This window comes from Diabrotica undecimpunctata, chromosome 5, assembly GCF_040954645.1.
Source record: "Diabrotica undecimpunctata isolate CICGRU chromosome 5, icDiaUnde3, whole genome shotgun sequence".
Lineage (NCBI taxonomy): Eukaryota > Metazoa > Arthropoda > Insecta > Coleoptera > Chrysomelidae > Diabrotica > Diabrotica undecimpunctata.
In genome coordinates this window covers 139,562,059-139,579,940 of record NC_092807.1, presented here as the reverse complement: position 1 = coordinate 139,579,940, position 17,882 = coordinate 139,562,059, and the positions used below count along the sequence as shown (strand labels likewise).

The window sequence follows — 17,882 nt, the reverse complement described above, 5'->3', positions numbered from 1 at the left end:
ATACGTAGTTCGCGTCAGGCCAAAGCGGACACCGGTGACCGCTCAATTTTTTTTAAAAACTGTTAACAAAAAATGGTTCAAATGATGGGGATTCGATTTGACTGCGGATTAAGTGTTAAAATTTTGTTTAATATTGCTTTGGTCCAGGGGAACATTTGGGTGAAAAATCCTTGGCGCTTAACCTGTTATAGACCAGCGTCATATTTATAGATCACTGAAAATTTAATTGCTTTTTAACTCATTTTCCATAGATATTTTAGACTGTAGTAAACTGAAATATAATTTTTGTTGTATTAGTTTAGATTTACACATTTAATAATAGATGTTTCATATCGGTCTTTTTTATCTTTTACTGGATTATTCATGTTAAGTAATGCTTATTTTAAACTATATTCAAGAATAAATCTAGAAAATATAAATTATTGAATCGTCATTGTTAGTTTTATTTTACTGATCTATACATCCGACACTGGTACTGAACGTTATCAAAATGTGCAGCATTTCAGTATTCATATTCAGTTGAATGTGAATCTGTGCATAGGTAGTTGTATTTTTTTTGTAATTTTACATTTGTTTATTGCGATTTGCATAAAAAATTGTATGTTATCATATTTAGAAGAAATTATTCCGCAGTAACTTTATAAATATTATTTAAATAAATAGATAATAAATAAAGTAAATGAAATAATTGTGAAACAAGTAAACGCTGTTAGTATTTGCGCTTTAGAAATATAGTACATGGCTAACTAATACCAGTGAGGCAAGAAAACACAATATCTCTCATTATGTTCTTTGTATTTTTAAAACGATTTCGGGACTGGAAGTTGAAGTGTTAATAAAATATATAATTTTAATTAAAATTATTGTTGTTTATTCCCATAAAAGAATATAAGAGTCAAATATAAAATATTTAATACTGAACACATATCTTAAAGCATTTAGGCATCTATTTATGAAATATATAAACCACTAGTCTGCAAAAATGTTGGGAAACGCAAAAACCATTATAAAGAAACTAACTAAAAGCATCAATATAAACTTCAAAAAGTAGCTCACTATTATTCACAACAAATCAACGATTAAATCTGCCCAACAAAAAATATTTAACGAAAACAAGAGTCGACAAGATAATTTGTACAAAAACGTGCCGAGTCGGACATGAAAAATTACCCAACTCTGGAGATAACACATCTGATCGCTTAACGTGGCGTCCGATAGTCTGGAAAGGTCCGAAAAGGGAGAGATAGGAATCTGAAAAAAGAATATTTCGAAAATACTAAGATATTTTTAAGAAACTTAGGTCAGTTTATAGCTTTACTCTTTTCTTTTTATAATGTTGTTGATGAAATTAAACAAAGAATGTTTTGTAAGAGATATACATTAGACTATAAGATATACTTATTTCAGAAAAGCTTTCAAACAACAATATTGCTATACTAAAATGGGAAGCACTAAGAATTAACTGCGTCCACTAAAAGATAATTCACGAAAAAAAGATTTTATATATAATAATTAGTAATTACTATACCAATACAATATATATTAAAGCTACACTAAAGACTGAAGTCTACAAACACTTATTTAAGGTATATATATGAACAAATAAGACAACATGAAGTATCGAGAAACCGCATTGGTGCAATTAATAAATAACATAGAGGATATTTTAGTAAAAAAGAAATAGTGATGTGTGGCTTCCCAGATATAAAAAAGGCATTTGAAAATACTACTCATGACATATTCAAGAAGCATAAATGAGGGAGGGGTATACAGTGCGACATCCACGTTAATGGCACAGGTACTTCGTACGTGAGTGTTAGAGATAAACTTAGAGATACAAGCGCAAAACTCCTCCGACTTAACAACTAGAGACTGATCAAAAGGAAAAATTGCGTCCCACTTATGTGGAGTCCAGTAGTAGAACAACTTTTAAGCTGGATTTATAGTTTGACGGACTATAAACGTAGACGCACTGGAAAAAGATCAACATAGAATTTTGTGTACTCTTATTTATAAATGAACGTAAAGGCATGACGGAATGTAAGTGAAATGGAAGAATTGACCAACTTTCATCTTTTACTGAGCGTTACTTGCGTCTGGCCAATCAAAAGGAAGAATTTTGTGCTGTCAACCAAACTGAACTGCCTGGCCCCGCCCACCATTTTGTAAAGTTGTTTATCAACATCGAATTTTGATTTTGTTGATTATTTGTTACAATGGACGTTAAGAATTTATAAAATAATAATAATAAATAATAAAAGGATATTTTAGTATCATGGTCACCAACTCTAGCCACTGTTTCTACGCATGCGCAAAAATTCCACTCCATCTGTTACGTCTCCAGTGCGTCTACTCTGCAGTCCGTCAAACTATAAATCCAGCTTTAAGAGATTTGAGAAACCTCATGGTACCACGCCAAGGATATGCCGATGAGATCGTCATAATTCCGACAGGTAAGTTCGAGAACATCCTCTCTGACATAAATAAGAGAGCTCTGACTTTTTCAAATACATGAAGAAAGAAGATGGGATTTAACATCAACCTCCTAAAACCACCGTTATAGCATTTACAAAAAAAAGAAACCCAAACTTAAAACTATTACAACAGATGAATACACAGTTAAGTGAAAAGCAGAGAGAAAATATCTTGGCCTCATTCTCATACAAGTTATACTATCATCTGGAATAAGCATGAAAAAGAGATGATCGGCAACGGCATAAAAGCCCTAATTGTGTGCAGAAAAAAAGGATATGTATCCCAAAAATCCTAAAGTTGATATATCCTCAGCTACGAGGCAGTGGCCTGGGGAAGTAGAGTTAGTCTAAGCAAGGCGAGAAACATTTCGTTAAAATAAAAGACTAGCGTAAGTATGTATAACACGTGCAATGAGAACATGCTCAACGGATGCCTGGAAGTAATTCTTGACCTCACACCTCTACATATACTATATGCGTGAAAACAAAGACATTGGCCAATCAAGAAATCATTAAACCCAATTCGCGGTTCAACTTTAGACATGCCCTAAGACGGCATGCCAAAACAGTAAAACTTTGTGAATGACTTTACTACAAAATTATGTTATTCTCCTATATATTATGGGATATACTGGAGTTGAACGAAATGAAATTGTCAACTTAGCCAAAAGAGATGCAAAAAGACCATTTATGGAACCGAAACCCTTTTGCGGAATTAGTAACATCTTAAAGCTAGAAAAAACGAAAGAGAAATAAATCGCAAAAGATCTTAATAGTGCAAAGATATTATATAAGAAATGATCCAATCAAAAATACTTCCAGGGATCTATAACCATGGCATATTTAAAGGTTAAATTCATTCAAACCAAAAATGACTACTTGCTGAATCAGAAATGCTTACTGATCATTGTCGACTGATCATATGAGATGGAATACGATTTACCTCAACAGTTATTGAAAGGACAAACTTCATGAACTCCTTTCGACCTTTTCTCCAGACTTAGTCTATCAATTATCATCTATAAAAAAAATTGCTCGATGATTTAAGATTCTGGTCTAATTTCGAGGTAATCGCTGCTCACAAAAAGTGATTTCGACGACATTTGTACTGAAAATAAAATACCATTGTCGTTTTCTGTTAGGCCCCGTAGTTATCCAACAACCATCGTATTTAGAAATACACACAACACAAAAGTCTAGGGATATTTTTATAAATAGACGTATTTTGTTTATCTGTAATCAACTTAAAAAAAGTAATACACAATTTGTAGTTTAAATTGTTGTTTAATATGTCAAAAAACATAAATTGCAAAAAAAAACAGAAAATTTGAGCAAAAAAAAATATATTGCAAATCACCAATGTTTCACATACCACCATAAAATGTCAAAAATACGAAATATAAAATTAAAATAAAATATGGCCACCACGTTGGTTTATCACAGCTCTACATCTACTGTTCATGCTCCGAATTACATTGTTAATGTCTGCTTGAGGTAGTTGTGTCCATTGTTCTCTCAGAAGCTCTTTTAATTGAAACTCATTGTAGATATTGCCCATATGTGCAGTAATTCTTCGTTGGAGCATGTCCCATACATGCTCAATGGGATTCAAGTCCGGTGATTGTGCTGGCCACGGCAATACATCAATACCCTCGTTATCCAACCAGTTTGTTACAATATGTGCAACATGCGGTCGAGCGTTATCATGCATAAAGTAAGAATTTTCTCCAAGAGCAGCAGCAAACGGGCGCACAACAGCTCCAAGAATAGTGTCCAAATATTGCTGACTTGTGATAAAGCCACGTGGGAAAATGAGATCAGTTCTTCCGTCAATCATGATTCCGCCCCATACCATTAATGTACCACCTCTGTATGCATACACTTCTTGAAGATGTCGTAATCGTTCTCCATTTCCGGGTCGTCTCCAAACTCTTGTCCGACGAGAATCTGGATGAAATCCATATCTAAACTCGTCACTAAACAAAACTGTGGCCCAGTCATTGTCAGTCCAATTCTGAAACTCTTGACACCAGGTTAATTTTGCAGCGCGATTGCCTCTAGATAGAGGTGGACATCTCAGTGGTCGCCGACTACCAAGATTGGCTTCATGGAGACGATTCCTCACAGTTATGTGCAAGCTGTAATTCATTAACCAGCTCGGGTGCTGTGATTGTTGGCTGCCTTCCTGCATTTAAAATTAAATATCGGTCTTGAGTGACAGCTGTAGAGCAACCACGTCCTGGATGTTGCTCGGCTGGACTACCAGTGTCTCTAAACCGACGTAACAAACGACTTACGACGCTTTGGGATACACCCAGCTGGTCAGCAACTTGAGTTTTCGCATACCAGCTTGAAGGAGACCCACGGCTCTATGCATCTCGTCCAACGTTAAGCGTTGTCGTTGCATGGTAAAAGGACAATATCTTTAACTCACCTATTAAGCAAGAATGGTATAAAGTGACTAAAATTAAAAATAAACAAAACATCAAAATGTCGATTTTTTTGTGCCTTATAAAAAACATTCTAAAACACGCATTGCTATCAGTTTTACATTTTTTTTTTTGATAAGAAGTGAGTGTCTGTATCAACAACTATAGTATAAGCAAATTTATATGGTCATGAAATTTCTGTCATTGGTATTGTCAAATTATTAAAATATCCTTAGACTTTTGCGCTGTGTGTAATATTAACATAAAACAAAACCTGTCGATTAATTCTCACTAATAATCTCACACATTATTTAGTATTTTAATTACTATATAAATGATACCAACATTCTACCTCAATCACTCGTTGTTAAAGTAAAAATCCTTCACATAGCAAATTTCGCCGAGTCGAATCAGCCTTGTTCTATGAAGAGATTTTCTGTAACAAATCTCTCGTTCTTATCGCTATTCTTTTTTGGCTGACGACGACTTTTTACACAAAGATGGTAACAACGTCGATAGTTTCTCAGAAAAGTCAAGATCTCTCGCATCTTGGATCAACTCCACGAGTGCACTTGCACGAACGTCGAACACAAAGTCTATGTTGTAGGGGTCATAATTTATACACTGTTGCCAAATTTAAAAATATAAATGTTATGTAGAAATTTGACTTCATCTATTTTCATCCTCTTTCTTCTTTATTTTAATTAAATTTACTATTTTACGAGGGTCATCCGTAAAGTAAGGTTCCCATGAATTTTAAAAATAGACAGTTTTATTTTTGTTCTTAGTGTTTTCTTAGTGTAAATCATTTGAAAATTAAAGCTTTTTTTATTACGTTATTTTAAGCTATTTTACTACATAATCGCCGTTTCTATCCAAACACTTTTGCAGACGATGCTCCAACTTTTCTATCCCCATGTTATAGAATTATAACGCCATGAGATATCTACCAAATCTGTTTGTTTCTTGAGGCAAAAAGTCGCCTAACAGTAGGCCCTTCCTGTTCCAAAAACTGTTGCCATGACTTTCCCAACAGACTGTGTTTGTTAACACATCTTCGACTTCCGCGAAGTTGAGTGACGCTATTCACGTGATTGCTGCTTGGCTTTGAGGGTTAAGTGAAACACCCATGTTTCGTTGCCTGTTGTTGCAAAAACTGCTGGGCACACTCGACGTGTTGCTGTTTGTAATTTTCTGTAAGCAGTTGCGGTTCTCACCCACACCGTGCACACATTTGTAATAGCCTAATTTTTCTGTTAATATCTTATGAATTGCGGTGTGGAAAGTCTCAAGAATACGCAAAGTGAGGTCGTTAATGGAGATTCTCCGATCTTTAATATTCTTTTAACTTGTTCAAAAATTTCGTCTGAAACTGAAGGCCGTTCGCTCCGATCTTAATCGTGAATTTTCGTTCGGCCTTCACTAAATTCTGTACACCATTTGCCAGCATGTTAAACAGACATCATTCCCCATATACTTCGATTAAATGACGATGAATGTCAATAAATGAAATCCGTTTGGATTTAAAAAACGTATCACAGCATGCATTTCGAATTTGGCGGTAAGAGAGATCGAGACCTCCATCTTCGAAGGCTGTTAAGCCGGATCTGAGCAACGCAGCGAGGGTACAGTGGTGGAGTGAGAGAGGTGGACTTAATGCGTAAGAAAATGTTGCCAGATTTCTCCCAGCACGTCGCATTCTTTCTCAGCGGCATAGGGAACCTTTTTTTACGAATAACTCTCGTATCTTCATAAACCTGCTCCTTCCGTATTTAGGTTATCATTCCACATCTCAGTACGCTCTATACTTCGATGTAACTTATATCTAGCTATTCTCACTATTTCTTTCGTTGTTCCCTATTTCACTATATTAATATGTCCATTCCACTGTTTTCTTTTCTTTTAATACGCAGTTATTGATGTCATATAGATCTTGCATGCATGTAGTTCCAGTCATTGTACATACTATGTCACGATAGGTCTTAGAGATGTCTTCTCCAAATTAATCGTCGGTCCAGATGTTTTGCATCTTTTTTTTATTGCAAGAACTGACCATTTAATGCCACAGTTGGACAGCGACCTCTTCGTAGGGAGTAGGTGATGTGGATAAATTTAATTTCATTGTTTTAATTCTCCAGGTTTTTAGGTTTTTAGCCCAGTGGAAACAACATCGAAGAGAGTTCCAGTCCGTTGTACGAAAGTTCTTTCAGAATTTTATCACTAATCAAGTCATACCCTGCAGATTTTTTCAAATTAACATATGCATGGATCTTGTGACTTGGTTAACGGTAAAATTTTGAATAGATAATTCCAGTTGATATGAGATTTGCAGAAATGGTTTCAATGTCGAAGTTATTTTCATCGGGATATGGTTGGAAGACTTTTTCTAAGTGCTCGGCAAAAACATTGGCTTTGTCCTCATTACTCTTTGCCCATTGACGATCTGGAGTACGTATAGAAGGGTTGCTAAATTGAGGCCTTTTTAATTTTTTTACATCTTTCCATAAATTGGTAATAATGAAAAATAAAAGAGTTAACTTCCACATTTGGTAGCTTTTTAATTGTAAAAATGTCTGTATATTACTCTACTATCTCTTTTATATAACCTTTCCGTTTTTATACTTCCTATTAATACTAAATATTATGCTTGATATCTTGATATTTAAAAAAAAATATATAAGACAATTTCGCAAAAATTGGCAACTGCGCATAACATTTTATGACCGCATTGATCTAGATGAGAATATGGAAGATGAATACCACAATGGCGCTGACAAGCGTATTTATTCCTCTTTGCTTTACTGAATATGGATAACTAGATATTTTGTCAATATCTTATAGAAGCTTAGTTGTTGCATTTTGTGTACACACTTGTAACATTGGGATTAAGTTGGTATTATTCTGCGTAACAAATAGTGACATATAATACGTAATTTCTTTAAAATGGTTCTGAAACTAACTATACTTCTCGTATATTTCACACTGACATATTTTTTGGATGGGATAGCACAATCTTTTTAAATGATAATAATATTTCCTATTTTGTTTAGCTTTTCGATTTACAAGGAAACGTTACCTCTCCTTTTTTAATATAATCCTGGAGAAACTAGTAAGAACAGAACAAATTAAAACATTTACTGACAGTAAATGGACCAAAATTACTATGTACTAGCATACGCAGATGAGATTGCTATTGTAGGGAACAAAGTCACCAATGTAAAAGGAAACTTTCAATAAATTAGAGATAGAGGCAAAGAATACAGGTCTATGGGCCAATGAAGAGAAAACCAAATGTATGTCCATTACCAGAATAGGATAAACTGTAACAATAGACCCATATAACTTTAAAAGAATGAAGAGTTGTAAATATCTCAGAACGACTATCACCGCAGATATCGATATCACCGAAGAGAAAAAAGGGAGAATTGAGGCAGCAAACAGATGTATGTATAGTCTCCACAACACTATTAAATCCAAGAGCCTAATACAAACATCAAAAATCAGGATATATAAAACAGTGATAGACCGGTGCTCATGTATGGGTACGAGACGTGGATGCTGACAAAAGCAATAGAAAGACAACTCAGATGTTTTGACGGAAAAATCCTCAAAGGAATCTTTGGACCTTACCATGACCCGAATTCTAACCAATACCGAATGAGAACAAATGCAGAGGTCAACCAAACATATAGGTCTAGCAATGTTGTCAAAGAGATTAAATCCCAACTTCTAAGATGGGCTGGCCATGTTCACAGACTCCTTAATAACTGCCTTATCAAGTTAATCTGGGAGGAAGGGAAAAGTCCTTTAGGACGTCCACGAATGCGATGGAGACCCAACTATCATGGACGATCGTTCGAGATGGAAGCAAGTTGTGTAGTCAGCCAAAACTCACCCCGGGTTTTAGTGTTACGAGAAGAAGTTTCGTTTTACAATGCAAAAATAGTTTTTTTTTTAATTTGAAATCATTCTGTTTGTCCCTATGCGGGGTCGGCTTTCCTATTTACATTTCTCCAAAGTTTCTATATTTTATACCAATATCAATCCCTTTTACCGACATATCCTACCTAAGTGTCTCCCCAGGTCTTCTTTGGTGTTCCTCTCCTATACCTTCCAGAAATTAGCTCATCAGCGATTCTTCGTATCGATTATCGTTTCGACCTTGAACCTTTAACCTATTCTCTCATTTTGGCATCAATTGGTGCAATTCCTAGACTTCCCCTAATATACTTATTCTTTTTTTCACTCCACTCATCCATCTAAGCATTATTATTTCATACTTTTGGAGTTGAAAGTTCTGAGAGTTGTTGTTATATCCTTGGTTGATGCATCACTGGTTAACAAAGAAACAAATAGTAAAATAATGAAAATTAAGGAAGTAGCCCTTATCCTACTAAATGAAACCAACTGTGTAGTAAAATATATATACAGTATAAACCTTTCTTATACTGATAAACCTTTCCAATGCTGTCAATTTAACATGTGTGTGTGTGTGTTTACAACAATACGTTTGAAAATTTTTCGGATTGATAGGGGAAAGCACAAAATTTTTGTAAAATTGAACATAATAGAAACCCAAACAGCTGAAGGTTAACTACATATAGCCGTGCCTATGTTTAAGAAAGGAGATAAACAGGGTCCTTCCCATTAAAGAAGCATTAATCTTCTAAATACAATTCTGAAATTGACCTCCAAAGTGACAACAAACAAAATAAATAGTCTCACATTAGAAGATGAAAATAAGGTTTTAGATCTGGAAGATCGTGTATTTATTATGCGCTAAATATTAGAAAAATCTATCGAATAGAATAAACTATCCTTCCTGTGTTTTATAGACCTACGGAAAGCCTTTGATAGAATTCAGCTGGAGGATGTTGAATGTTGATAATTTAATTATTGTATAATAGGGGAATTCCTCAGAACTTAATCAGAACAATTGGAGACATTTACAGAGAAAACACAACAAAAACGCGAGCAAATGAGGAATTTTCAGAACACACTAAAGTATACAGTAGGATCAGAGAAGGTGATTCACTAAGCCCATTACTATTGAATATTATTCTAGATCAGGTAGTAATGGAAGTGCTCAAGGTGAAAAGATATAAAATGGGGCATGCTTGTTCTCCTTCTTTTCGTGTAAACATGACTCTTTCTATTTTTCAATGTGTATCCGGTAACTTGTCATTCCACCGTTTTCGTGGTCTTCCCACTGATCATTTTACTATTGAAGAACTGTCTCTGGCCATCTTTACTACTCTATTTGTTGTCATTCGGCTTATGTGATCGTTCTAATCTACTATTCTATTTCTTACCCAGTCCTTGATGTTTTCCAGTTTGCATCTCCGTCGTACATCTGTACTTCAAGCTTTGTCCCATAGTGTCTTACCATCGATTTTTTAAGGGTTTTCACCTCTAATGTCTCTAATCATTTTTCTCTCTCTCTTCACCTCTACTGTTTCTCTATCTATATCAGTGTTTTGTAAATCCTGCTTTTAATTTCTTTCCCAATATTTTTTTTCTCCATATTGTTTCATTTAGGTAACCTGCGTTTCTTTTTGCTCTATTTACTTGTGATGGTAGATATTTTCGATAATTTTGATTATTCCTAGAGGTATCTCTTCCATACAATAAATGGATAACGTCCTTTAAGTTGACAGAGGAGACTGTCTCTGAAAGATACATCCCTTAAAGGTCGATGTATAACAAGCTAAACACCCATATACAAAACTTTAGCATAAATGAGCATTCCATGCACCCATCTTAACAACAGACCTTGTACGTAATGAACGTATGTAACGGTATGTAAGAATGTACTATTTATTTTAATTTAATTTACTATTCATTAAACATTTTCCCCTATTAACAAAATATAAGTCATACTGACACTTTTTGCCTGATGAAGAGTTTTTAATTTGTTCGAATTACAATATGTAATTGTTTCAGCATTTTAAAAAATTCTACTAAATTTTATTGATAGTTACCTAAAACTATGCGAAAAGAAAAATATCTCTTCATTTGCCCTTGTTCGCTCAACATGCGTAGTGAATTGCTCACTGATTATCTCTAATACTAATAATAAATATAGCTGTTAAATTTTCTAGCAATTTGCTTAAAATAAGTTTTGAATTGAATAGATTACCACGTAAACAAGAAATGTAACAGATAACAGGCAATCTTGCGCATTAGAAAACAGCGCCTTAGGACAAAAAATGCTGGTGATGAGTTTATGGGTTTCCAAAGGACGCCGCGCCGGTGATCAGTTTGTTAAATCTCGGAGGGTTTAATAATTTTATGGAGTGAGATAAAAAGTGATGAGCTTGTACACGTCCGAAGCAATGGTGGCACTCGACTTCTTGACTGAGCTAATTGCCAGCGATCAGGAAAGAACGCAAAAGAAACATCAATTTAGTTCAAAATTTATTGTATTACGCATGTAAAATAGGCACCCTGTACTACCTTCCTTGAAATAAAAAAGAGACTTGTATTAAAAATATGTTGAACTACTATGTATAAACATGGTATGTTGATAATTGTCGTTAAATATCTCATATCAAAAAATCAATTTCAAATCCTTATCTATTAATAATAATAATCGTAAATTAATAATATTAAAAGAGGTATATAAAAAATGTCAATTATGTACTTACATTTGCGCTTGAGGTTTTGTCTCCGATTTTTTCCTTTTCTTATTGACACCTGCTGTCAAGGCGCTCATCTTACCCCAAACCGGGTCTTGCAGATCGCACGGGCCAAGCCTGTAACAAAATCCGGAATAAAAAATCATGAAAACAATAACGTATAAAGAATTTGACATATAAATTCGGCAAATACGGCAAACTTTTAGGCAGAAAGGGCAGGGATTTATGAATTTCAGAAATGTGTTTCTGGAAGATTGGAGATATTTCAAATCTGACTGATTGGTACGTGGTACAAAAACACCGTGGTTTTTAGTTTTTACTATCCAAGGCGGTAACACGTACTAAATAGATGAAAACATGACAAGGTAAATTACGTACTCTACTTCGTAATGGGAAATTTGTTTTCGACATACCACTTAAGCTCCAATAGGGCGAAACATGTCATATTATAGCAAGATTTTTTTTAGACAGAAATAAGATTTCTTTTAGATGAAGGCTTGTACGCCGCCACAACAGTCCTTGAAAAAATTACTAACTTTTTATCCAAGGAAAAAAACAAAACTATTTCTACATAAATGTACGCATAACTCCTAGATCTCTTATTCATACGGTGGCTCACAGCGTTGTTTGATGGACATTATGTAATCGTGAGCATGACTTCTAAGCCAAGAATTCTAAACGTTTATGTGGTACCTCTCTTAAGACTCAGGTTACCACTCCATATAAAAAGGTGGAAAACACATAGCATCCTAAGACTGTTGTTCTTATCAATGTTCAAATGCTTATTACGTCAGATCTTTGACCATCAGCTAACAAAACTGTGTCGTCCACATATCGACGTTATTAATGCTTTCGCGGTTGCTTTTTATGTCCTCTTTTATGTTTCTTTGATAACTTGTAGCATTTTTCCAACAAAATCGAATTGTTTATTGACACAGTCCAATTTGCCTTTGGTAAACCGCGGCCTTTTTTTATTAAATCGTTTTCTCTGTTTTGCTCATAAGTTCCCATAAGCACTTATTGATTATGTTTTAGAATTTTGTACGAGCATAAGTGCAATAATTGTTATTTACACTGCCAGGTGCCTTTGTCAGATGTGTCTAAGCAAAGCCGGGCGGGAGAATTTTTAACGGCAAGAGATAGGGTATGCGTGAGAATAAGATAAGATCATTCCCATTTAAGATATTAAGGGGATCAGGTCGAATTCAACGATCCAAGCCGCACCGGCGATGCCGGTTACGATCTTTGTTATCGATATCAGATTCCTCCAGATAATATTTAAAGCAGTTTATATCAACAAAATTTTTCCTGATTTTAATTGTTACAAGTTTATAAACAAATTCGTCTAATCATAAATTAAAGATAATTTTTATTAAAAAAAAAAAATAAAACTATATTGTAACTTGTTTATGCTAATGTTTATTCTAAAATTAAATAATAAGTAAGTATGTGCTATATTAAAAAATAGGTGTAAAATAAGGATAAATATATCACTGAGTTCTTGACCCTGAGTTATTGACCTAACTATTAATAATTTTATGTATATTCAATGAAAAAAGAACAGCTGAAAATTATAATATAGATGTCAAGTAAAAACGCAAGAAAAGAGAAAAGTCGATTTAAAATTCCGTTTCAACAGGCAATGCTCAATTAGACTATTTTTAATAAATATCGCTTATCGATTAGATTGTTAGTAGTCATAGAGTGGCTGTATTGTTTGGAAATAAATCAATGGCGATGGTGTATATCGAAAAATATGGCAGACAGATTAGTTTTATATTAAAAAAAAAACAATTGTTAATTCGAACATTAAGAAATTTAATGATCATACTTTCAAAACACACACACCTTCAATATATTTTACAAAACTTTTTAATAGCTCATTTGATTTTATGAAATCAATAAATACATGCCAAAAAATTAAGACAGGTAAATGCTCTCCTTGAGGCTTTGTACACATGAGAGCGTTAGACGCCGCGTTTGCCTAACGCCGCGTTTCAAGTACCAAGGAACAAATGGTATCGTTCACATGCAAGCGCGCGTTTAGAACCAATGTCGTAAAAACGTGACGCTCGTAGAATATATTTCAAACACCGCGTTTGCAACAGGGTTCTAACGGTTCTAGTTACTAGGAGAGGCATGTGATCGTAAACACGTTCACAGCCAAGCGCGAGCTTTTGCCCTGTTGACATCGCTGTGGCGTATTGAAAAGTGAACTGTCTCCAATAGAAGTTGAAAATGTATTTGGGACATGGAATAAGATGAATACAAGAACAGAGTTTTAAAAAAATCTGCCTGGCAAGAGCTGATGGACATATTTGCTGGTGAAAATAGGAAATATGTTCAAAAAGCAGTAATCTTAATATATAATAATATTCTATATTATAGTTATATATATATTCAATATATATAACTTATTCTTAATATCCTTCTGTAGGCCCATAACTCGAAGGCTTCTAATCTGCCCGAAACATCTTTATTTAACGTCCAAGCCACCAACCCATAAAATAATACGGAGAACACGTAGCACCTCAGAAGTCTTATTTTTTCTTTTTTCAGTTTGTTGAAAGAATTTCTTGCCTTAATCTCTTCTGTGTACTCATTATTTTCGTTAATTATTGTACCCAGATATTTATATTTTTCAACTGTTTTAATTTGTTCTCCATGTATTGTTATATTTTCTTGGCGCTGTTGCGCTTTTGTAACTACATACCATAAATTGTGTCTTTTTTGTGTTTAGGGACAGTCCGTTTTCTTCACTGACTTCTACCACTCTGTCAACCATTTGTTGTAAATCCTCAAGACATTCCGCTAATAAAATAGTGTCGTCGGTAAACCGTATATTATTGATTGGTCGGCCATTTACTTTTATTCCGATAGTTAGCTCTTTTAGTGCTTCCTGGGTTATTTCCTCTGAATAAAAATTGAACAAAGTAGGAGACAGGAGACACAGCCCTGCCTGACGACCCTCTCAATCTGTATTTCATTTGAAAAGACGTTGTTCTCTTTTACCACAGCGATCTGATTATAATAGATAGCGCTAATGATCCGGATGTCTCTCATATCTAAGTTTTTCTTTTCAAGTAATTCGATAAGACGGTTATGTCTGGCATTATCGATGGCTTTGTTGTAATCCAAGAAACACATTATACTAGCTGATTAACATCCATGCACCTTTGCACAAGTACATTCACAGCGAACAGGGCTTCCCTCGTTCCCAGTGGATTTCTAAATCCAAATTATGCGTCACTTATGTCCTGCTCAAGTTTGTTGTGTATCCTCCGGTGTATAATTTTTAAAAATATTTTGAGCGTATGACTCATTAAACTTATTATTGGGTGGTCTTAGCATTCTTTTGCATTTGGTTTTTTTGGTAGTGTTATGAATGTTGACATCAGCCAATCTCTGGGAATGATTCCTGTACTGTATATTGTATTGAATAACTCGACCAATATTCCAATTTGCTGTTCTTCTATTAACCGTATTATGTCTACAGGTATTTCGTCAGGACCTGTTGCCTTGTTGTTCTTTGTTCGCTTTATCGCCTCTAATACCTCATCTTCTGTTATGTCTGAGCCGTTGTCGAACTTTTCCTGCTCTAGTACTATCTCAGTCCGTTCGTCTTTAAATAGCTCTTGAATATATTCCTGCCATCTTTTAAGCCTTTCACCGACGTCTATAATTATTTCGCCGTTTTTATCCAGCAGTATGTTTGATTTTTTCTTAATATTAGTGCCTGTTATTTCCCTAATTTTTTTATGAAGGTTTAAGTTATTATGTTTCTCTACCAACTGTTCAATCTCTTCGTATCTGTCACGATACCATATTTCCTTTGCATCTCTGATATTTCTCTTTATTTCTGTGTGTATAATATTATACATGTTTTTGTCTTTGGTTTTATAAGACCTCCTTGCTTCCATGAGATCCAGAATCTCATCGGTCATCCATTCATTTCTGTTCTTGATCAGCTTAGGTCTTGTCTCTCATGTGCGTATAAGAGCATCTTTTAACATATCCTTTATCCATACCATATCCATACCATTTCCTGTTCGCATCTTCAGTAGGAATGATTTCTATTTTGGTGAGCTCTTCTTTAATTTTTAGTGTAACTTGCTCTTTTGTTGATGGATCTCTCAAACACAAATAGAGGACACAAATACCATCTACTTTGCCTTATAGTACAAGGGGAAGTGGAGGGAAACAACTGGATTGGCCGAAAGAAACTTTCATGGCTGCGTTTATATTAGACAATGATATGGTGCTACAGTAGAAGATTATGAAAGGCGATAAAGAAAATTTTGCCAGTTATAGAGGTATAGTATATGTCATCTGAGTTCAGATTTGGAAGATCATCAGTTATTTAAGTAGAGTCCACAAAAAAAAAACGGTGATAGTGCCACCACATCGTTTCTCATTATTCTCCTGGCCAAAGAAATAGTTGGCTAACCAATGCACAATTGCTTCGTTCTTAAATCATTTGGTGATGTTTCTACTGATCTTTTGTAACATTTTATGGCTTTTACATTATTTACAAACGCCATAATTACCATACACGTGTTACTTCCTCGGACGGACGAGAAGTTTGGAAACTTTGTAGTTACCTTCAGAAAAATGAAGCTTTGCTATAGGTTTCTAAGCCAATGTATTATTTCATTCAGATAATTTAAAGTCTTTGCTTATAGAGCAAATGCTTTTGCTTCAGTTCTAAAGCACATGTGCAAACTTAATCGGTTTTGTTACATTAATTTAGAGTAAAAGCATTTGCTACGTACATTAATTAGACCCATTGTTATTTCATATGCTTTTATTCAATTTGTGTAGTTATAAACATTACGTCAATTAAACATATCAAATGTTTATTTTGCTTCCATTTATAACACGTCATTTGAGTTATGATTGCAATAGAATAAGCGAAAGCATTGTTGTAGATTAAAATTGAATGAAATTCATCTTGTTGAGACTATCTCTCATACATAATGAATGGCCACAAAATAATAAATTAGCTTGTTTATTGCGCAATTATTTTGGTTGGAGTTCAGACTAATTTGTTTTTATATATACTACAAACAACTTTCGAGATGGGTTGTTTTACTCAAATATAAAAGCAAATACACAAAAACCAGACGCAACCGTATTGGAATTGGAAATACCGTTGTTAATTTAATGCATATGTTAATTGTTTAAAATTATCGATCGACCTAGTGACCTCAATATTTTAAACAAAAGGAGGGTATTTCGTTATTGGGAAAATTATTGCGTAATAAACGTTCAGTTATATACTAAGAATGTATGCATTGTTTTTGTTATATGTATAAAGAATTCGCTTCGCTATAAGCAGTTAGTTGTCTTCAGATTGCTGTCGAGTTATGAGAAATGAAGCGGGCTGGCACATACAGTGTGGAAATCACTTATGGAATAAAACTGTTCGTGTCCCTATTTTAGAAAATTATAAAAAACGCTGGGATCCGTCAATTGTTAAATTCGAATAAACATACATTTTTTAAACATAAATTTAAATTTACAGGGTGATTCACACAAGGCTAGCATAGTCCATAATCTTTATTTTCAATGAAACACCCGCATAATTTCATGTTTTTAGAAACTCCTTAACAACCCGATCTGAACGAGCCATATCATGCAGGGTCTTATTATGAATAATACAAGGTGAAATCTTGAAATTTAATTTTCGTCAAGATATTAAAATAAACCCTCAAAATGTTTTCCATCTCGTTATTGGCAATAACACAGTCTTCTATAAAACTCTAATCCTTCTCTAATCCTTTCTTTGAGGTCTGCAATGATAGTTGGCCGTGCTGCATATATGTACTTTGTGCTTGAGATAACTCTACAGAAAAAAAAAATCGAGGCCGTGGGGTCCGGTGATCTTCGTACAATCCTTTTAGAAGATTTAGTTTAAGTTCTTCCATTAAAGCATAACGGGGTGTTGCCCCATCATGTCGACTTTTCTCTAATCATTGTTAAATATTTTTTGGCTGTTAAATTTCCATCTACAAATAAAGACCAATATTATGATCAATCACTTGTGATACCTGCCCAAACGTGCAACGTTTCGATAATGTTCGCGCCAACCCCCGCGCCAATCCACACGCTAATCCCCACGCCAACCTCCACCCAAACCACGCCACCATCGATGGTATAAATGAACCGTCCTCTACTCCCAGTAGTAGTAATGCATTGATTAGTGATCAGTGTAGTAGTGTGGGAGAAGAGGTTGGGAAGCCCTGAAGAAGACATCAAAGATGATGTCTAGCAGAATATAACACATATAACTTTTTAGTCGAATCAAGATTTATCAAGAATATACTTAATTTATAAACAAG

The 17,882-nt window shown here is 34.4% G+C and overlaps 1 protein-coding gene across 6 annotated transcripts in view; it reads right to left on the bottom strand.

Annotated features, from left to right (window-relative positions):
• The window catches only part of tai (basic helix-loop-helix family member taiman), a 265,687-nt gene that overhangs the window by 118,118 nt on the left and 129,687 nt on the right, over nucleotides 1-17,882 (bottom strand). For 5 of the 6 annotated variants that reach the window (XM_072532815.1, XM_072532816.1, XM_072532818.1 and 2 more), the window contains exon 2: nucleotides 11,551-11,658. In XM_072532815.1, coding sequence (XP_072388916.1) covers nucleotides 11,551-11,658 — 108 coding nt within the window. Of the gene's footprint in view, nucleotides 1-8,970; nucleotides 9,111-11,550; nucleotides 11,659-17,882 lie in introns of those variants that run through there. The other variant, XM_072532819.1, reaches the window with a different exon arrangement.